Source organism: Bactrocera tryoni, chromosome 5, assembly GCF_016617805.1.
Source record: "Bactrocera tryoni isolate S06 chromosome 5, CSIRO_BtryS06_freeze2, whole genome shotgun sequence".
Lineage (NCBI taxonomy): Eukaryota > Metazoa > Arthropoda > Insecta > Diptera > Tephritidae > Bactrocera > Bactrocera tryoni.
This window is the reverse complement of record NC_052503.1, coordinates 81,010,609-81,033,584: the sequence shown is the minus strand read 5'-3', so window position 1 is coordinate 81,033,584 and position 22,976 is coordinate 81,010,609. Positions and strand designations below refer to the sequence as shown.

The 22,976-nt window shown below is 37.3% G+C and overlaps 1 protein-coding gene across 2 annotated transcripts in view; it reads left to right on the top strand.

Annotated features, from left to right (window-relative positions):
* LOC120779179 (serine/threonine-protein kinase BRSK2) overlaps positions 1-22,976 on the top strand; it is a 48,734-nt gene that overhangs the window by 20,015 nt on the left and 5,743 nt on the right. The window contains exons 2-15 of one of the 2 annotated variants that reach the window (XM_040111423.1): positions 1,521-2,394; positions 3,844-3,938; positions 8,464-8,690; positions 10,214-10,364; positions 18,104-18,319; positions 18,960-19,159; positions 20,470-20,694; positions 20,983-21,542; positions 21,726-21,884; positions 21,938-22,104; positions 22,201-22,305; positions 22,368-22,443; positions 22,569-22,738; positions 22,812-22,945. In XM_040111423.1, the coding sequence (XP_039967357.1) occupies positions 2,307-2,394; positions 3,844-3,938; positions 8,464-8,690; positions 10,214-10,364; positions 18,104-18,319; positions 18,960-19,159; positions 20,470-20,694; positions 20,983-21,542; positions 21,726-21,884; positions 21,938-22,104; positions 22,201-22,305; positions 22,368-22,443; positions 22,569-22,738; positions 22,812-22,945 (2,573 nt within the window). In that variant the 5' untranslated portion in view covers positions 1,521-2,306. Of the gene's footprint in view, positions 1-1,520; positions 2,395-3,843; positions 3,939-8,463; positions 8,691-10,213; positions 10,365-18,103; positions 18,320-18,959; positions 19,160-20,469; positions 20,695-20,982; positions 21,543-21,725; positions 21,885-21,937; positions 22,105-22,200; positions 22,306-22,367; positions 22,444-22,568; positions 22,739-22,808; positions 22,946-22,976 lie in introns of both variants that reach the window. The other variant, XM_040111422.1, reaches the window with a different exon arrangement.

Here is a 22,976-nt window from a genome sequence, read left to right as displayed (position 1 = left end):
TTTTCAAGTCGAGTTATTGCCGTTAAGGTAACGGTAGTTTTACTTGTCTCTTTTAGAGAAGTGACTATCCACTCTGACTGCAGCGGGGATTTTAGCTCACCAGACGTGCGTTTCGGGCTGTTTAAGGAATGTCAAACCTCGTTGGCAGGCAACTGAAAAGCTGATAATTTATCGAGAAAGGGTACCCTAACTCCACAGTAAGTAAAAAAGGAACGGAAATGGATACTGGTTGCTGGTCTTCGCGATAACTTAGCCAGTCCTGGCCTAAAAACTATTTATGAGTTGTCGCAAGATCTTTTTGGCCCACAATTGATCCCAAGAGATCCAGTGAGCTCTTTTCTCTGAGTAAAATTAGCATCTCCCTAGTTGTGCTGATTCTAACAGGCCATTACACTATCGGGATCAGGGACTCCGACCACTAAAGCTTGACACACGTTTTTTACAACGCTATAGCGACGAACAGAAACGGCTGATGAATGTACTTAAGTTAGTCTTCATTCGCTTATTCCAAAGCCTCATAAATATAGGTAATAACTGATACTGACAGTGCTCGTTAGCCGGTATCTTTTAGAAGACATGTTTGCTCAAATATAATTTGCTGATTTATGATTATTTCGTCAAATGTGGCTTTGAGAGGTTGGTTCTGTGACTACTTCCAAAGACGCCAGAGCGGATAATGCTCAGGCTTCAGAAGTGACGAGTGAGATGCAATGCCCCAACGGACATTGAAATCAACCCAATACCTCCGATGCAGTAAGTGCTGAAAGGAAGTCGTCGATCGACGGATTATAGAGCAGCTGTTCGAAGAGAATGGCAGATACCATATATAGATGGCGATGTGAAACTCTAGAGTACATTCTGGAGAATGAAACCTTCCAAGCTCATTTTTTCCCTTATATGCGTTGGGAGGCCTGATGTTATATGAGAGATGATGGTAATAGTTTCATATCTTGAATATATGATTCTAAGAGGCATTTTCATGCCAAAAATCCGACAGGAGTTTGGAACTGGACTGCTGAAGCGGGAGTGCTATTAGATTTTTCTTTTTTCACTACAAAAAAAGTTAACTAAAATCGTTCGGATAGCTAATAGAATACATTCATTCAAATAAATAAGCTAAGAATGTTTCATTTTCTGAGCCAAATCGGTCGGTTTAAGTCAAATCAAAGGGCTTGTTCGATAGCATCTCTTTAGGAACTACTGTTTACTTTTCAAATGTTTAGACAGCTCTAAACCGTTGCTGGTTAGTTTCACATAGGTTAGATTAGGTTACAAACGAAACGAAAAAATAGAACCAATTTGACCCAAAATTTAGTAAAGAAAGATTAGTAGATAAAATATGCCAGTCACTTCCATACAAAACTCAAATCAAAACTCTCCAAAAATATATAGATATACACATATTTGAAAATAAATACATAAACCATTTCAACACGCCACCAAATCAAATAAACGAGCTCATATATCACACACTGCAGCATTTCACTAATCAATAACTATTTTTAAATTCTATTTTGCAGATAAAGCAACGAAAAAAAAGAAATGAAAAGAGCCGAAATCAGTTTTTATTCGAAAGCAATTTTTTTCCGCAAAACCAATTAATGCAGCAATTGTGAGCGCTCGACGCTGCAGCAACTAAAGCGAGAATTCAAAGAAGTGATGAAAACAAATGCAATTGCAGTATAACTGTAAGTACGGAAGCGCAAGAGGAAAGGCCAATAAAGCGCCAACGATATGCAATACCAACAACAGCAACAGCAATCCATGAGAGCTGCAGTGAAAAAGTAATTAAAAACGAACTTTAACCCACATAACTACAGCGCTGGTGTTTATGCAGCAGCTGCGCCGACCCAGGCGCACCACCTACACATACGACCCACATATGCATACATACATACATGCATACAAGCACATACACGCGAAAGTGTTTGCTTAAAAGCGAAACAAATACAACTCGAAACCGAAAAAGCAAGAACAAAAAAATATTAAGTAAACATTTGAAAAGCAGTGAGTTTGCTTAAAGCGCTAGAAAGCAGCCGCTGGAGGGCGGCTAACGTGCTTAGAAAACGCCCATATAGTGTTTGAAGAAGTTGCTGTAGCAGTTGTTGGTGTGTTTGTGCGTAGTGCATAAGTGTGTGTATGGAACTTGCAGCGCTTCGTTGTGTGTGGAGTAGTGTAGTAGAAGCAGCAGTGAAGCGGCATAGGCGCATACAAAAGCCACAACAACAACAAAAGCAACAGCGAAAACTGGATTACAGTGCAGAACAGCATCGGCAACAACACGAACAGCAAGTAACGGTAACAAGATGCAGAAGGAAAATAATACGACAGCTGAAAATTGCCAATTTGTGGGGCCATATCGTCTGGAGAAGACGCTGGGCAAGGGACAGACGGGTGAGTTCCATTGAAATACACACAAAAACAGTTAATAAATAAAAAAAGACCCAGAAAATACCCTTAATATCTGCATATCCCTCACAAAAACAAAAATTTTCTTAAAGAACTTGCTTTTGAATGATCAGTTTGTATGGCAGCTATATGCTATGGTGCTCCGATCTTAACAATTTATTCGGATACTGCCCTACTGTTGTATACAACAACGCAAACCAAATTTTATGAAGATATCTCGTCAAATGAAATAGTTTTCCGTAGAAGCATTTAATTCCGATTGCTCAGTTTGTATGACAGCTACATGTTAGAGAGGTCCGATCTGAAAAATTTCTTGGAAGATTGTAGCGTTTTATTGATCAACAATTTATGTAAAATTTGGTCCAGATATATCGTTAAATAAAAAAGTCTTCCGTACAAAGACTAGATTTTTATCGGTCAGTTCGTATGATAGCTAGATATTATAGTTATCCGATCTAAGCGATTTATTCAGAGATTGTAGTGTTCCCTTGGAAAATAATCTATGCAAAATTTCGTCACGATATCTCGTCAAATGTTAAAGTTTTTCATACAAGCACTTAATTTTGGTCGGGTAGTTGTATGGCAGAGATTATAGTTTTTTTTTTCAATATCTCGCGAAATAAAAAAGTTTTCCATAAAAGCAATTAATTCCAATCGTTCAGTTTGTAAGGTATATGCTATAGTGCTGCGGTATCGGCCGTTCCGACATATAAGAGAAAGTGATGTGTATAAAAGTTCAGATCGATACTTCAAAAACTGAGGGACGACAGACCGGCATGGCTAAAGCTAATCACGTCTTACTGATCATTTTATGTACTTATATACTCGTATATACTATATTTTATAGGATCTCCCACTTTACCTTTTGGGTACCTTCGTAGCAAACTCAAGATACCCTGTTCAAAATATAACAACAAAAATTTAAAGGAAAAATGAGTGTTAGCAGAGTTGGTGCTAAAGAGTGCGAAGAAAACTGAGAATATGTAGCTAGTCTTCAATTTTTCTATGTACTTATATCTTAGAATATACACACATATATACATGAGCAAGCAGACATGCATTGAACTGTAAAAATACCCAGCTCCATGCCAATTTCACAGAAGCTTCTCCGCTGGCGCATGAATTCAAATTGCTTGCGGAATGAGCGGCGAATGTGTGGAATTGGCGTTGGCTTGGGTATTTGAAAAATTGTGGCAACAATTGTTTGTTGTTGCCGCATAAATTTGGTTTGCCCACAGTGCATTGTTCAAGTGCGCGTGTGTGTTTGTGTGTTATTTTGATAAACAAGCCACGAATATATTTCGATTTTTCACCAAAAGGGATACACTCCTGTGGCGCGCACTTCACTTTCCTTACACTCGCACCTAAGTTTTCGATATATATGTACATTTATATGCAAATTTATATAAATTTTCCTACTCGCTTTCTTTCTAGGCTTGGTTAAGTTGGGCGTACACTGTGTGCTCGGTCGTAAGGTGGCCATTAAAATAATCAATCGCGAGAAGCTCAGCGAATCGGTGTTAATGAAGGTGAGTTCAAAGCTTCAAAATTGTATAAAGGTAGTAGCAGAAGCGAAAAAAAAGTGTAGAAGTAATAAAAAATAGATAATGTCAGCAAATGTATAGCACGGCTGCAGACAAGCAGACAGACAGACATGTAAGCATTCATTTAAAATTGAATGTGCGCGGTGCGGGGGAGCGGCTGCGACACGAATGATAGTGTAAACGATATAAGTCATTAGCGCAGACACGCAAAAGTAGTTGCAAACAAGTATTTTTGTGTTTTTTTTTCTAGCTTGCGCTGTTGTGTTAGAGTCAGCGCTGTTCGCCAAATTCATGTTACGTATACGCCATGTTGGCTAAATGGTTGCTTTAATATGCAGTGCGAAGGCGCGATACATTAGAAGAAGTTGCAAACATGCTGTGAGCAAGTAGCTTAATGTCTTTTCATTGCACATAAGAAGAGAAAGTGGAGTGTTTATTCATTTTGTTGGCGCTTAGGATTTCAAAATCTATAACAGAAGTTTATCTGACTAGTTGAGTTATTATGCAAGAGTTGAGTTGTAATATAAAAGTTGAGTTGTATGTAAACGTTGAGTCGTAATTTAAAAGTTGAGTTGTAATATACAAGTTGAGTTGTAAGATAAAAGTTAAGTTGTCATGCAAAAGTTGAGTTGTTATGAAAAAGTTGAGTTGTTATGTAAAAGTTGAGTTGTAATATAAAAGTTGAGTTGTCATGTAAAATTTGAGTTGTAATATAAAAGTTGAGTTGTTATGTAAAAGTTAAGATGTTATGTAAAAGTTAAGCTGCTACGCAAAAGTATTTATAACCAAATCAGAGGATATTTTATTAGTTCAGTTGTTGTGTAAAAGTTAAGTTTTTATATAAAAGTTGAGTTATGATATTAAAGATGAGTTGTTTTACAAAATCTACTTGTTATCAATTTCATTTGTACCTCAGGCTTATAAACCAAAACAAGAAGATTATTTTTTAAGGATAGAATTTGTTTTCGGAACACATTTGGAACCGGATAGGGCACTCGCCTAAAAATTACTTTCAAACCATAATTAGTCTTAATAGAAATAGTGAAAGTCTTATTTTTTATATACCAATTGGAGCCCTTTAAGTTATACATGAATTATACAAAGTAGAATAAATATTGAGCATCAGACGAAAATAGTGATAGGAGAAAGATGCGAATCAGATCTTGTTGAAATATTAACAGAACAAAAGGAAATAGATTTTGAGTTTACTACCTTATACTTAATAATACATATTCTCTTAAGGAAACACAACTTTACATCACTATATGAAGGTTTAAGGAACTGTCAGACCTCTTTCAGCTAGCTCTAAGTAGAAACAGCATAGCGTGATGGTCTCCGGTATGCTATTAAGAACTGTGCAGTATTGAGAAAACCTTAGTTTGAAGCCATAAAGGCTTCGAAAGAACATATATTGCTAAAGCAAAATTACATGTTTACATAAGTTCTTTTTTTAATAGTTTGCCATTATAGAAAAACCTTTTTCCTTCATAGAGTTTCATATATGAACTCTTATACTTCCCCACCACCTTTTATGCTTATAAAACACACACACTTGCCCGCTAAGCGCTAACGTGGTTCAGGCCACCACCAATAACAATAACAAAACCATCAGCACCAGCCATTCAATTGGTTACTACATATGTCCAATTCCATTGTTTGATGTTTTCCCATTATATAAATTGAAAAAAACTAAAAAAGGAAAAAAACATAAAATAAAATGCAGTGTCCTTCCCCCAGTTTGCTTGCTAACTGTTTAATGGTTAGCCTGCATGTTGGCCGAAAAATCGACAGCCGCACGCGAACTAAATATTTGGCCCTCAACACATACCAACACACGCAGGCATGTAGCCATACACACATGGACGCTTGACTGTGGTTCAGCAGTGAAATCCTTTCGACAAATATTTTTAGTTCGGCTAGTTTTCGATTATCGCTTGTATGCCAGGCTTTTGTGTCCTTTTCTACAACAAACACACATATGTCTATGTGCATACATATATTTGTATATATGTGTATATAAATTTTTTATTGTTATTTGTGGCCGTAAGCCCAGCGCTTTTGTTGTTATTCTCAAGGGTAGCAATATATTTCTGCTGGCACTGCGTTTTTTTAAAGAATATTTGCTTTTGTTTTCGGTTTTCGGTTTTTAGTTTTTGGCTTTGTCTGCATTTTTTGTTTTTGTTTTTCGTTCTTTTCTGTTTATTAATGCGCACACTATTGTTTGTGCGGGATTGCCTGTGTGCGAAGCGGATATAAATTTTCATTAGTGACACGTGTTTTCCTATAGTTGACTAACAGAAATTGAGGATAATAAGGCAGGGAAAACAAACATGAAAAAATCGACAAAAAATCGGAATGGAACTAGTTGTGGGTGGTGGCGCTTTAATAGCGTTGTTTTTTACTTGCGCATAGCTTTGTGGTTAATGACCTTTCACGCTTGATACTTTTCATTTAAAAGCAATTCTTTTGTTGACTGGAGAGTGAGTAAATAGCAAATTAAATTCATAAATCACTTTTGTAGCAAAATTCAATGAAAACATTTATGTGAAATTATAGCAAAATTCACTTTGAAAATATTTTTTTGAAATTGTGTCATAAAAACTTCAATTTGTCCTACCTTAAATGTGTTTCCAGCCTTTCACCGACGTTGCCATTATTCAACTTGGTGTCGCCTTGCTTGTCGTGAAATCCTTATCAGCTTTGATTATTGAATATTTAGGTCACAAAATAGTCATTTTTTGCACACACACACTAACCGAAAGCAGCTTTTCGATAACTTCATTTCACTTAAAAGCTTTTCACTGTAAGGAAAATTGGAAATTAATGGAGCCCTTTACATTAGCAACATGCAGTTAAATATACGTACGTACAAATACAACGTAAGCTGTTTTCACAGCTATTCAGATACACGATTAATACGAGTAAAGGGTAGAGAAAAAAGCAAAGCATAGGGAAATATTTTCTCAAAGATGTCGTCTCGAAATAAGCTTTTTTAATGTTGTATATACGATATGCACAGTAATACAAAGAATTGATTATCTACTCGTTATTTATTTAAACAAATATGGCCTCTATCCTACTGAAAACCTCACCATAACGTTCATTTCACTAAATATTTAGAATTTCAGTAGAAGTCCTTATTATTAACAAAAAAGATTCGAGTTCGATATCGTCTCGAGATTTTTATTATATTATACAAAATTGAGTTGTTGTGTAAAAATTGGGTAGTTAAACGAAAATTGAGTTGTTATGAAAAAGTTGAATTTTTATGTAAATGTTGAGTTGTTCTGCAAATGTTGAGTTGTTATGCAAATTTTAAGTTGTTTCAAAAAAGTTCAGCTGTTTTATGAAAGTTGAGTTGTTATGCACAAGTTGAGTTGTCATGTAAAAGTTGAGTTGTTATGTAAGAATTGAGTTGTTACAAAAAAGTTGAGTTGTCATTTAAAAATTGAGTTGTTATGCAATCGTTGAGTTGTTATGTAAAAGTAGGGTTGTTTCAAAAAAGTCCACCTGTTTTATGAAAGTTGAGTTGTAATATAAAAGTTGAGTTGTCATGTAAAAGTTGAGTTGTTATGTAAGAATTGAGTTGTTATGCATAAAAAAGTTGAGTTGTTATTTAAAAGTTCAGCTCTTTTGTAAAAGTTGAGTTGTTATAATAAGAGTAGAGCTGTAATGTGAAAGTTGAGTGTTTACATAAGAATTTATATATGTAAGTGGCATTTTTATTTAAAAATTGAGTTGTTGTGAAAAAGTTGGGTTGTTTGTTGTTATTCATTTTGTTTACGCACAAGTTTTAATAAACCATATCAGAAGATTATTTTATTATTTAGTTAAGTTGTACTGAATGCACTAATTGAATTCATACAAATCTGGTTGAATGAACTTAATGTCGAAAGGCTAATGAACCCAAAGCCTAGTTTTATTTATTACACACCAGCAATAGCACGTAATATCAATTTAATTACAATTGAAAGCAAATGCTATTGAATTAAAAAAGCCGGAAAGTAAGCCACTTCCCTGAAGAGCGGCAAAAAGTATTCGTAATTAGCAGCATTTGGAGGTCATTAGAGATTTGTGAAATTACGCAAATGAGAAGCCAATTGAAGTTTAAGCAATTTAATGGATCCCTGGTGAAAATCAGTGTAATATTATATTAAATGAAGGAGAAAATATTTAAATAGCAATATTAGGTATATGAAAATAATTTGATGGTGGGAGAGTAAATTGAGGAACGGCTTATGCTGAAAACACTAGTTATTAATAGAGTAATATTTTGTATATATACTTCATTGCAAATATATGACTTTGCTACTAGAAGCTCTCTGTAATTATAATCGAATATGTTTAATTACATATTTCTAAAAATATATTTCTATATACATACATATATATAATTGCTTTGCGTCCTTAGCTATTATTGATTTCGTATACAACTTCCCTTCTACCTGTGTAAACAATTTCGGTAGCTAATAACACTTTTATCCTTTCTCTCTGCTTTCTCATTTTTCAGGTGGAACGTGAAATTGCTATTATGAAATTGATTGATCATCCACATGTCTTGGGCTTGAGCGATGTCTATGAAAACAAAAAGTATTTATATCTAATATTAGAGCATGTTTCTGGTGGTGAATTGTTCGATTATTTGGTGAAAAAGGGACGACTGACGCCGAAGGAGGCGCGTAAATTTTTCCGTCAAATAATATCAGCTTTGGATTTTTGTCACTCACATTCGATATGGTAATTGAAATATATGGTAGTTTGGTGTGCTTATTTCCTTTTCGGTAAATAAAGCATCTTTATATTAATGGCGGCAATAACTTATTTACAGCGTTTTTCTTTCTAGTAAACAAATTTATATATTAATTTTAGTGCATAAACCGATATGTTGTTGGAGAGGCTGTTTTGACATTTATTAAAATATATTGAAATATTACTAGTCGAACTTCTTTTCAAATTTTAGTACTAAATTATAGTAAATTTTTTATCACTAAACTTGAGATAATTTGTACTAACAAACTTTTTAGTACAAAGTTTTAGAAATGTTTTAGTATTAATTACAGTAAAAATTTTAGTACTTTGGAATAATGATTTGTACTAGATTATAGATAGATATACATAGTATATTAGATATTTCTTAGTAGTAAACTTTTTTTACTAGGTTTTAAATCATTTTAGTACTAAATTATATTTTTATCTTTTGTTCTTTCCACCCTGACGTTCTTTGGTACCAAGTTTTATACACTGGATCTTTAATTATATTTTTAGTGTACGAAATACGAAAGTGTAGTCGATTTTTAGTACTAAATTTAGTACGGATATAATGCAAATGACGTAATATTTCCAATATTTTGAGCCATGCTAATGCAATTAATATTAAATTTGAGGCACTTGGCATTTTTAGTACTTTTACTTTTTTAGAACGAAATTTTTTTACTGGCAATTTGAAAAAAAATGGAAGTTTTAAGGTTTGTAGTAAATTTTATTTTTAGCACGAAATATGAAAAAAGAAGGGTTTTAGTACTAAATTTAGTATGGATATAATAATGATTATATAATATTAAAATATTATATGTCAAAATAATGTCTTTAATACCAAATTTGAGGCCCTTAGAATTTTTTAGTAGACATTTTTAGTTTTTTATACTTTTTTAGAACAAAATTTTAGTACTATATACCAAATACAAAAATGACAAATGGGTTAATTTTTTATTTTTGCAAAAATTATTTTTTGGTACGAAGTACGAAAAAGCATTAGATTTTTAGTACTAAATTAATTTAGGATATAATACATTTGATATACAATTCTAAATACTTTAGACCAAGCTAATATCTTTAATGCTAAATTTGAGGTACTTGGAATTTTTAGGACAATTTTAAATTTTCAGTATGCGCTTTTAGTACTTTTCCTTTTTAGCACACAACAAATTCAGCTATTTAATTTAATTTCTGACTTCATTGCATTTTATTTTCTTCACTCGCATTTAAATTCACTGCTTAGCAAATCCCCAAGCGGGTGCGACTTTATCGCCCGTTGGCGTTGCCAAGTAAACTTTCATGCCTAGCCAATTTGCCGCGTCGTCAGGCATTAAATAACTTTTCCGCCTAATCTTCTTGCACCATCTACATACAGAAGTGAACACATATGCACACATACATACACTTGCTTGCCTGCACTTGCATCCTTCCCCCACACACACACACACACATGGTAAATGCGCATAAATTTTTCATCACCTCTTTTATTACTTCATACATTACAGTCATCGAGATTTGAAACCCGAAAATTTGCTGCTGGACGAAAAGAACAACATCAAAATTGCCGACTTCGGTATGGCTTCACTGCAACCGGCCGGTTCTATGCTGGAAACCTCATGTGGATCGCCGCATTATGCATGTCCCGAGGTCATAAGGGTAAGTGTAGACACATATGGTACATATGTATATAGCTAACTGTAAACATTGATGATGACACGTGCGTCCAACGCCAAAGTTCGGCTAGTTGAGTGTTTGGCCATATTTAGCTGCAGAGATTTAGGCATATAGATTAGCAACAGCTACCCAGCGCAGCACCCCAACAACAACGGCACACAGCGCTGCAGCAGTGTTAATTGGTGTGCTGGTGTTTATAGTATGGCGGTGCGTACAGTTTGGTGCTTCCGTTTTTATGTAAAGTCAAATATTGTCCCGCATAAGCGCACCACTATTGGCAACAGCTGTCGGCAGGCGGGCAGGCGGACAGGAAAGGCAAGCAGCACTGAAAGCTGTGCAAATACGTACATGCAGCTAGCCGGGCGCTCAAACACACTACATACATACATAGATGTATGTGTATATGTGTGCGTGAGACTGCAGTGCTGCTTGGGCAAGGACAAGTGGCTGGAGCCACTGCAGCATGCCAAATGAGAGCAAAAGTGGCCATGGCAGCGTGCTTCAATGTGTGCTAATAAGCATCACGTTGGATTTAGCAGATATATATGTAGGTATATATCAGCGTTTATGTTACAGTGGCAGCTACAGCGTATACATACATATGTATGTACATACATCTATAGAGTCAGGTATATCTGCCTGTATAAGCTGGAATGAGCCTCATTTTCCACGCTCGCATTCTAACTGATTCCGGTGATGATGCTAATGCCATGCTGCTGCTGCTGCCCATCTACGTTAACGGTAAATATTGCCAACGTTCGCTCAAAGGCAACTATCCTACTTAACTAACGGTGCAAATACGAAGTGTTATGCTGCTATTTAGGCTGTTAATTAGTTAATTATCTCGCTGATGGATAAAGTGAAGTATCGCGGATATTATTAAAAGATGAGATCGTAAAGCGATTAAAATTTTGAAAAGGCCCATAATGGAATGCAAAATTTAGAAATGGAAAAAATGCCAACTTCGTGTTCACCGAAGCTTAATACCCATCACAAACACAAAAGATTCCTTATAAGTACTTGAGTTTAATCGTTCAACTTGTATGGCAGCTATATGCTATAGTGGTTTGATCTGAACAATTTCTTCATAGATTGTACTAGTGCCTTAGATAATGACGCCTGCCAAATTTGGAGAAGATACCTTGTCAAATTAAAAAGTTCGCCATTTTTGGGGAGAAAAGAATGTATGAAAATCTTCAGATCAATATCTCAAAGTGCGGGATCAGTTAGCGTATATAGAGTCAACCGGGCGAACGAAGGAGAAAAAACTTGGCTACAATCAGTTTCCATATAAAATTATGCGAGGTAATTGTTTCCACTACGCCTTCTTCCATATAGCTTTTGCTGCTGGCATACAGTACGATTTCCAAGTTTACAGTATGGGCGCCGATAGGTCAAAGGCCTGTTAGAACCGTCACAAGTAGGACGAGGGCAATCTTACTGGAGGCTAAGAGCTCACTAGATCCCTTACGATCGATCTTAGGTCAAAAAGAACTTACAACAGCACATGCACCGATGGTAGTTCAGCCCTGTCCAAGCTCTCGTGAAGCCCAGCTATCTAGCAGTAGATGGAGGAGACGGAAGCACCGACCCGTTAACATTCTTCTGATAGGGCGGCTAGGTTACCTTATTTGGCAGTTACCTAAGATTGCGCTGTGACCTGACACCCATACTAGTATTATCACAAAGTGACTCGAAGCCATTGCTAACGAGACTTGGTACTTCAGCTTAATTTGCATTACAAATAATGAAAATTAAAAAAAAAATTTAATTCAGTGTTCTACTACTCGTACTTAAATTCTTGCTTCGACTACATTAATATATTATTTCTACTTCGTTTTTCTTACTGTATGAGTACCACTTTAAAGCTCATTTCCTCTACCCGACCCCCCCCCATACCTTTGAGATTTGAATAACTTCGATATAATACGAACGTATAAATCTTCCATAAATGTCAAAAAATGTAAGAAGATAAGAAAATTCAAAATGAATGAAGAATAAAAGAAGCTGAAGGTGACACAAACAAGGCGTTTAAGAGCAAAAGGAAGGAGTATTAGGAAAGCACCGCATTTACTATATACATATGTAGATCACAAAAATATGCTAATCGAAAACTAGCAACCAAACACGAGTGCGCGCACGAATGCTGTGGAGCGAGTGAACATGTGTTGCAGGCGCCGGAGACAAAGGGCGCAGCTGCAGCAGTGTATTGCCACTGAGTCTAATCGGTAGACAGGCGGTGTGACGGTGTGGCGGTTATGTGACATTCGCATGCGAAACGAAAGCAGCGGTATATTTGCAGCATTCACTTTGCGCCGGTTGCGAGTAAAAAATTTATAAAATCACAAATATTTACAAAGTCAGGCCGGGGCAGGAAGGAAGTGCGGCAGGAAGTGTGGACCAGCGACGAGCGTATACAGCGAGCTGACATTGACGTGCAACGGCAAAATGCCAAACATGCTCATCGGCGTAGCGTTGTAAGTGAGGACACATAAGTGGCACACAACAAGCACATATTTCATATGTTGAGGGCCAAAGACGCACACACGCATGCTTTGAGGCCGGCCAAGCGGGTCATTTCTGCTGGAGGACAATACGGCTGCAGGCAAGCAACTACAAAAACAATAGCAACATACGTCTATACCAAATTGATGGCATGCGACTGACAAGTGTAGCAATAGTTGAGTTGCTGGTTTGCTTGCTGTTGGCAGATGGTGTTGCCAAGATTTGTGTATGCAGTTGCCATCACATGCACCCAGTCAGCGAAAAGTAACGGTTTTGCGATTAGCTTGAAATATTTGACGAAACCAGTCTGCTTACAAATGGTGGGGTATAATAAGCGATTCGTAAGAGGAATACTAGTTATCACGACTGGATCGTTTCCACGACTGTGGGGTCTTTCAAAACCGAACGTACCCAGATCTTTTTGTTCTGGCCAAGGACTGTCAACTCGGCAGAATACCGCTGTTACAACAACAATAACAAAAACAACCGGAACCAAGAAGTTTCGACCTCTGGTCCCAGCTTATCTTCTTCATAAACCAACCTATTCTACCACGATTCGCCGTGATTTCAAATAATGATTGAGAGACGCCTTAAATTAAACGAAAATCTGGATTTCGAACAGTGCTTACACTTAGTTATACAGTATTTGGGTTGAAAATCTTTCGGAGTTCTCCTAATTTAAAGACAAAAGTCTTTCAAAATTTCTGAAAGAGTTTCTGCACGCGTTCCGATAAGATCCAACAAACTTTCCAACATTCCACAACTCCAGGCTACATGTCGGCTTCCTCGAAATCTGTGATACCTGATACCGTAAGCCGGCATTGGCCATTCCGCCAATCATCTTTGGCTGTCTCGCACTTTAAAGCATTTTGCTTACTGGTTTATCATATGTACGGTTTCCATTGTGTGTTTGCGTCGTCAACGACAGGACAAAACATGTAAACGACATTCTAGGCCAGTCCCAAACTGTGCGCAAAGATGGACGTTGGCGGCGTGCTGAGGAACGGACATGCACAAATGAGCGCAAATGTATGTTTGTCGGCCAAGCAACATCAAAAGCATTTTTGGCATACGAGAATATATTGCTATCAGGAGACATTCTAATACAAATGTCGAAATAATAATGAAAAAGCCGGTGAAGAATACACTCGTGTGCATATGAAAGAACAATCTTAGATATACTAAATGAAATGTTATTAAAAATGGCTTGCAAGTGGAGATTTGGGTTAAGTGATATGGATTCTTATTGAATGCGCTGCCGGCAAGCTGCTGCGTCATGGTTCAAAACAAGTTTTATTGAACTATCGTGGATTATTCACTATTATGGGTAGCTACTTTACCGGTTGACTGAGATGAAACTATGAATTTGGGCTAGTTTAGGTTTTGCAAAACGTGGCTGCAGTTATGAAACTCTGGAGGCTATTGTCAAAGTGACCAGCTTGCTCAAGATTGAGCTTGAAACACCTTCGATCTGATATTTTTAGAAATTCTGACGAACTACTATTAAAAATCGATTTTAAGCACCTTGCCGAGGAACGCAAAACGTTTTGTTGATCCATGCACTTTTAGTTCCATATTCGTGTAAAAGTTTCGGCGTACAGTAGCACTCCGTTGCCAGCATCAGTTTTATCACCTAATTCTACAAAACTTAAGCCCCCACTTCAACTATCCATATCCTAACTCTGCAGAATTTAAGCCTTTACTTCATTATGTCCCACGAAATAATACTCAACCGCTAGCTCCCTGGAAGACTATTGAATTGAGAGTAGTTTAGGTTTAACGGATTAAAGTTCCGCACTCCGACTTTTGATGCTTCCCACTTCTTTAAAAAAATCAGAACTCAATTATATGATATTCCGCTTCCTTGCAAATATGTCTACCACTGACCAAGCAGAGAAGATTCTCAACCGAAAGCGCTCTCTTCCATTTTTAATTTTTGCACGCAATAAAAATTTAAAACTACCATAACCTTAAGCATTCTTGCTGTCGAACCTTGTTGCTTTTGTTCTATGGACTCACTGCTTTTCGCCTTTTCATGTTATTTTATGTGTATTCAAGGGCGTTTAAGGCACGCTGAAGGACATGCGTGGATTTTTTTGTATTCAAATTGAGAAAACACAGTGGAGACATACGCATCTGTACATAGATGTAATGTCAAGGCAATATCGTAAAATTAGTTTTTAGCATGGAGATTGGCATAAAGTACATTTTTAGCCGTTCAAAATACTTGAAATACATTTATGATATTCCGAATGACAACGAAATTGGAAGAATTGCTGATTTGGGGAAAATGTGATTGGAGAGAAGCAGTTTAGTGTAGGTAATAGTATGTAAAAATATTATAATTTACTTTATGATAATAGAGATTCCCATGATTCATATTGAATTATAATCTGGAATATGTTGGGCTTTTTAAGCGCTAGCAGCACTAAAATATTACTCACACATCTTTCGATTAGTAATTGGTTAATAAAATAACTGTATCACATAAAACACATTTAGACTTAAAATTGATAAGTTGAAAAAGTTTATTCGTCAAATGCTACCAGGAAAACTGAGACAATTGGGTAGTAGTAACGGGCAACAGTAACGGAAATTTGGCAACATTCAATGTCTTTTACTCATTTAGTCAAATGTTCGTACTAAGCTGTTCACGATCCATCTTCATATAGCAATACTTCTTCGTCAGTAGTAATGGCTGTATAACTTAACCGATGCTACCAGAAAAACTGAGACAATCGGGTAATAGTATATGGTAACAGTAACGGAAATTTGGCAACAATGCCTGTTACTTATTTAGTGAAATGTTCATACTAAGCTGTTTCGGCCAAGACATACACTTCTTGGAATATTCTAAACTGCAAATACTATTTCTGGAACGCTTGAGAATTTACTTCTCAAAGTTCAGCGACGTACGGAATCTTCAAAAATGCCGTTAATGGCGCGCTGATAAAATTTTAGTTTATGGAAGATCAAAATATAAATAGCGACAGTTTCATTATCTTATTTTCTTTGGAGTGTAGAATACATTAGTGAAGTGTCGAGAGTTTTCTCTGGAGCACACATTAATGAAGTGAAGAGGAAACTCATAAAATCCTTACAGAACATATTAGAATGATTCAAGCAAGTGATTTAGGGCAGTTTTCTTTTTGAATAAATTCTAAATTTCTATGACATATTATTGCGCTAAATTTTTAGTTGAAAATGGTCTCCATATATGAAATTCTCAAGTATTTACAGTTACATAAACCTAAATTTTAATGGAAATAAAAGGAATTGCACTGAAAAAGAACGACCTTCACTATCTTAGTAAATGTGCCATGCTACCAAACCTTGCATAGCAATTCAATTAGAAAACTATTTTCACAAATTTTTTGTATAAACTTTGTTAATAAATAATGGGTTAGAGACTATAAATTAATGTGCGAGATATACCCACAAAAGCGAGGCGATAACCAACTATAAAGAAACACGGAAAGTGTTGGAATTTATAGAATCCATTTAGAGTAGTTGTTTTTTGGTGGAGACTGAGAGACTGACTCTTGCCCAAATTTGTGTAAAAATCTCTTTCAAAAATCGAGCATCACATACTTCCAGCCTTTGTAACGCGAACAATTAACGTCAGTGTTAATGTGTCTCTTATAACTATGTATATTTTATGCGCTTTGAAATATGAGTCACACATAAAAGTGGTGGTGGGTTAAAGGAGGTTGGCAGGAATACCCCAAACCTTTAAGCTTTTAGCAACTTATAGGATTCCAAATTCGTTTGTGAAAGCAGTAAATAAAGATGTGTACTGCACCCCAAAATTGTCTCGCTTATTGCACCCCACACCCTACGCACAGAAATATATTTATGCATTGTTATGAGCCTTATCAACCCCAACTTTGGTGAAAGTGCTGCATTTTGGCAATGGAAACATCTTCATTAGTTAAACCTCCTTCTACTCACATACATTTTGTATGCTTGCGCCCTTTCCTCGATTATAAACTCGCTATTTACTCTGGCTCCAAAGATCGACCAGCGATGACGTAAACACTGCGTAGTTGAAATAGTGAAATTATTTGTGCATTTCCGTTTCAAAAAACACAACAAAATAAACTTTACTAAATTCCATTTCAATACACAATAATATTTAGCAAAGCAAAGTATGTATTTTATTGTTCGATGCGAAATTGAAATAGTACAAAGTTCAACCAAGCGGTGTGTAGCATTAGTGTGGGTCGTTATGCGGTAGAAAATTGCTTTACGTATAACTAAATTCGTAAGTATAAAAACTATGTATGAAAAAATTATGTTTGAAAGTGATCGTCTTGGCGTTATCCTTCACTTCTAAAGTTAAGGGATATTACTAGTTTCGAATTTTCGGAAAATTTCGAAATTTGCAAAATATTTTTTTTAAGTTTCATTTTATCGTTCTCCTCCATTTTAACACTTAAGATACGCTATTTTCGAATTTTCGAAAAATTTTGAAATGTGCACAATAGTTCTACGAAAAAAATTTGTCTTGTCGTTATCCTTCATTTTTAAAGTTAAGAAATATTATTTTAAAATTTTTGAAAACTTTCGAAATTCGCGCAATATGTTTTTTTTAAGCTTCATCTTGTCGTTATCGTCCACTTCTACAAATAAGATTTTAGAATTTTTGAAAGATCTCGAAATGCGTTATCCACCACTTCTAAAGTGAACATTCAGTTATTTACGAAAAATTGGATAATTTCGACATTTGCACAATATTTTTTAGAAAAAATTTCGTCTTGTCTTTATCGAACACTTTTAGAGTTAAGAAACGCCATTTTCAAATTTTCGAAATATTTCGAAATTCCCACATTATTTTTTTTAAGAAGCTTCGTCTTGTCGTTATGCTCTACTTTAAAAGAAAAGAAACACATTACTTTCGAATTTTTTAAAATTTTCGAAATTCGTACAATAATTCTTTGTCATATTCTATTTTTTCTGAACCGAATATTCTTCTGAGCTCTTAAAGATTTAAGCCTCTGCTAATGATATCCTAATTTTTGTCTTCAAAAAACGCCCCCTCCTAATACACAATGCAACACACTCGCATATATTTCCTTTTTACTGCGACATATTACCAGCCAGCAATGACAGAAATATAATAGTGATGAGTTTACAGCAAATCTTTGTAGCTGCTTTTATATTCTTTTCATTTCACTGCCACACAGTTTTTATTGCATTACGGATTTCTTTTGTAGGGTGAAAAATACGATGGACGCAGAGCGGATGTTTGGTCCTGTGGCGTTATCCTGTATGCGCTATTGGTGGGCGCATTGCCCTTCGATGACGACAACCTACGCCAGCTGCTGGAGAAAGTGAAGCGTGGCGTGTTTCACATACCGCACTTTGTGCCGCCCGACTGTCAGAGTTTATTGCGCGGCATGATTGAGGTGAATCCGGATCGACGACTGACGGTGAGTCATCAGCTGCACATACACACTATACACATACATATAGACACATATTCATATATACAAACATACCTATGTACAGACATATGCGTCTAATGGCGTTTGGCTGTCTAAAGTTATGCGTAAAGCCAAGGGTGGTTCACACATCATTCCGCAACATCCCCAGTGAGGCGAAAACAATAACAACGAACAGTAAATCGGCAGGCAGTCAGTCATAAAAGCGACAATTGTTGACGGCAACAGCACTGATTGCATTACGGCTACTATTCAAGTGACATGTAGCCATATGTGTTTGTGTTATTGTTATTGTTGCTGTCTTGTTGGGCTCGCAATTTTTCGTCCGATTGGCATGTACATATGTGCCACAGCGCATAATTGCATACACACAGCGAAAACTGTGGCGGCTTTTGTTTGCTTGTGTCACCAGTCAATTCCCAAACGCGCTCGTTTGTCAAAGAGTTCGTGCATTTGATTTACAGTTATTTGCATTTACATGCCTAAATGACACCTTTCACATTCCCACTTCCCACTTTCTTCACACTCGTAAAAAACAAAAATTACACCACTCTAATGCGAATTCGATTTGGCTTGCAACCAAGAACTCCATCGCTCTAACCTGCCGCTCTCTTTCTCTCACACACAGTTGTCGGAAATAAATCGCCATCCATGGGTCACGGCTGGTGGCAAAGGTGAATTGGAATTGGAACTGCCGATGATGGAGGTGGTGCAAACGCATGTCATACCGTCCGCCTCAGCGGTGGATCCGGATGTTTTAAATGCGATTTGCTCGCTGGGTTGCTTCAAGGAAAAGGATAAACTCATACAAGAGCTATTGAGTTCGAAGTAAGTACTCCATACGTATGTGTCAGGTTATATAAGTATGTGCTTCATGTGCTTGTTACAACACTTCTCTCTTGGACTTCGTCGTAAACAGTGATTAACGGTACTTGTTGTAGATAGCTCGGTTTAATATGGCACAACGTCGTATACAGACATTCGGCGGAGTTCTTCTTACATATTTAGCAAGCACATTAATTAAATGCAATTACAATGTAAACCTTAGACTAGTGAGTTTAGTGGGTGGGAGAACTGATTATTCAGTATAATAAATAATAAATAATACCGGGTCGAATGTATGGCACTGCTGTGAAAAGATATAAACTCCGGATATCTGAAAACTAGTACATGATGAAATCGGAAAGGTGTAGAACATAAAGAGCCACACTTAAGCTTCTCCATAAGGAGTTGGTTGGGAACGATGAGGTTACTAAAGTAAAGAGGAAGTACAAAAATTTCGAAATTTAAGAGGTAGAACTACTACACTATTGAGATCTGTCAAACACCTCAGAATTATCCTGGCTGGATAGAATACGTTGAGAGCAGGGCTACCAAAGTTCTTCGAAACTGGAACTCTTGAAGATGACACATTGCCTCATACACAAATGGTAGCAGCACATTGAATGACTACAATTCAGTCTTTGAGGCCATAATTGTAGGCATAACAGAAATTGTCAAGTGGATCTCTGCTTTAACCAGCATGTTAATAAATCTTCTAGTGGATAGCCAGCGGAAGAATTGAATATTCGTACCGCCTATACCAAGTTTCAAAGCGTTAGGTTATTGCAAGCTGATAAGTTTTTACCAAAGCCACTGAGTTGCTAGATAAACTTGAATTTGGTTACCCTCCGGGAGCATAATGGAAGTCGTCTGTGGTCTGGCGCTTACAGGCTCCTTTCCAACCAGCCAATCAAAGTAAAACGAATCTTTCGAAATATTTCGCTACATGACTTCCTTTGTCACTTTTCTTTCAAGCTATTATCTATAGTCTTTATTATTAAGCCCTATTTCCCAGGTACTCGCTGACCGCGGATGTTCTATTTAGATCATTAATCAAGCTTCCCTTTTTATAGTATTCGTTACTACTTTTCGGGGTTCGTGGTAGAGATTTTTCGATTAGTAAAACACTGTTGCCCCATAATAAGCAATAATAAGGGAGAAAACGTTCTAATGGATTAAGCGATTATGTAGTACACGGTAATTGGCAGTATACTGTGAGTCAGTCTCTTGATACCTAGACTTACTTAATATCTCATAAAAAATAGAAAGTGAATATCACATAATTCGTTTGAGGTTCTAACTACTTTCCTTTTCAGTCACAACACAGAGAAAGTTATATATTTTCTACTCTTGGATCGTAAACGAAGGCGTCCTGCCTTGGAAGATGATGATGAAATCGCTCAAAAGTCACGTAGTGAATTAGATGCAGTGGATCCGCCCAGAAAACGACTCGATACTTGTCGTATAAATGGTACGAATTCGCCCAGCTATGGACAGATATCGGAAGGTTCACCACTAACGCCTAGACGGCAAGCTTTCAAGTAAGTTTTCACGCGTTGCCACAGAGCTACAAACTAAAATGCAAACCACACATATGTACATTCGAAACTAAACGCTTTCGTCATTTTATCATATATTTCTTGCATGTTCGCTGTTATGCATTGCCGCTGCTTAACTACGTCCATACAAAAAACTCCAAAAATAAACACACGAACAAACGCGTTGCGCAACATTTCATGCAAAAAACAAAAATACATTTCGAACCCTTGCTTGCGCTTGCATTCGTTACCAATTCCAAAACGTTTCGAACAAAACCGAATCAATCACAGCTTCCGGTCCTACAGCAGTTCGCGCAATCACCAGCGTCGCTCGCCCACTACGGTGTCCTCGGTGCGTTCCTCGTCATATCACAGTCCCACACGCTGCAATTCGCCCATCAATTCGGCGCAACAACAAGTCAATGCCATCTCACGTCCATCCTCGCCAGCGGCCACATCCGCCGGACACTCGTCCCGTCACTCTACCTATTCGAGTGAATGCCGCGAGCGTTCCGGCTCGGCACACCATCATCCGTCTGTAAGTCGTACGCCCTCACATTCTTCGCAAAGCGGCGTGGAGGGTATTATTGGCGGTGGCAGTGGAGGTGATAGGGGTGGCGTTGGTAGTGGGGGCAGCGGTGGCAGCAGTGATATTGTTGCGGTGCGTGAAGCACGCGAACGTCGAGACTCACGCAGTGAACGCCAGGCAGCGCTGCAGGCGAGCTGTGGCGGTGTGCCCGGCAGTCCTGGTGGTGGCAGCAATAGTGGTAGCGGCTCAACCGTGCATCATCGTGCCAATTCGGGACCGACTATAGCGATTAGCATGTTCCACGATCCGGAAGCGAATAGCGGTAAGTAGATTTGTGTTTAAAAAACAAAGAAAGTAGTTTTTGAAGAAAAGTGGAGTGAAAAGAAATGGAATTATTTCAAATAGGAACTAAGTCCGATCTAGAAGAAGGTGCTACGTCCAAACGAAATTTTAAGCCTCCGATTTTTTAGTAGAATAACTATTTTCTAATAATAACTCCTTGCAGTAATGAATCCTACAACATCGCCGCTAATGAACAACAGTTCACCAGTGATGCCCGGTTCACCATGTAATGCGCCCGGTGGCCAGCTGTGGAAGACGCGTCTTACAAATATTAAAAATAGTTTTCTGGGTAGCCCACGCTTTCATCGAAGAAAGCTGCAAGGTAAGTTAAGAGACGCACGCAAGGCTTAATTATTAATAACTGTCTTTTAACAGTTTCCGCGGACGAGGTGCATTTGACGCCCGAATCATCGCCCGAGTTGACAAAACGTTCGTGGTTTGGCAATCTAATAACCACAGAGAAGGACGAAACGTTTACAATTTTAGTAAAAGGCAAGCCAATAGCGACTGTGAAGGCACATCTGATACATGCCTTTTTGTCGGTGAGTTATATTCTAGACTTCGCGTTATAGAATTATTAGTTTGATAGCGCTTTCTACTTAATTCTAACATTTGTAATGGCTGTTTTTCCCTTTCAGATGGCAGAGCTTTCGCATAGCGTAGTCTCACCCACATCCTTCCGTGTAGAATACAAACGCAATGGCAATGGACCGGTCATGTTTCAGCGGCATGTCAAGTTTCAGGTATACTACCCGTTTTTATTTAGTTAGACTAACTTTAAGCAAGAAGCTTTTCTTTTTTTCAGGTGGATATAAGCGCAATTTGTAAACAAGGAGATATCTCGGATATGCTGTTTGCACTGACATTCACTTTGTTATCAGGTGGGTTACATCTTTTTAACCAAACTAAAGGTAGGGAACATTAGATCATGACAACACATCTTTTTACTAAATATGTGTGGAACTTTACGACAAAAACTGAAAACCCAACCTTTGCTTCTTTTCAGGCAATATACGCCGCTTCCGTCGCATCTGTGAGCATATACAATCGCAAGTGTGCTCCAAACGCTTTCCCGGACCGAGTAGTCCACCCACAGTGGCGACCGTTACGCAAGCCGTTTCGGAGAGTTCATCGTGTGGTTCGGTCTCAAGTGAACGTTTGTCCTATAAACGTCAAGTAAGTTACAATCAAACTTATAGCAAAGATTTATATCCACAAACTGAATAAACTTCTACAATTTCTATAGCAGATTGAGAATGAAATTGAGAATGACTCAATATTTGTTTTCAAATCGGGCAATGGCCGTCGTGCATCGACAACAAATAATAACAATGCACCGCCGGCGGATATTGTGCCCGCAAGTCCAATAGCCGTGCGCTCAAAGTAAGAAAGAGGAATTTACATAGAAGAGAGA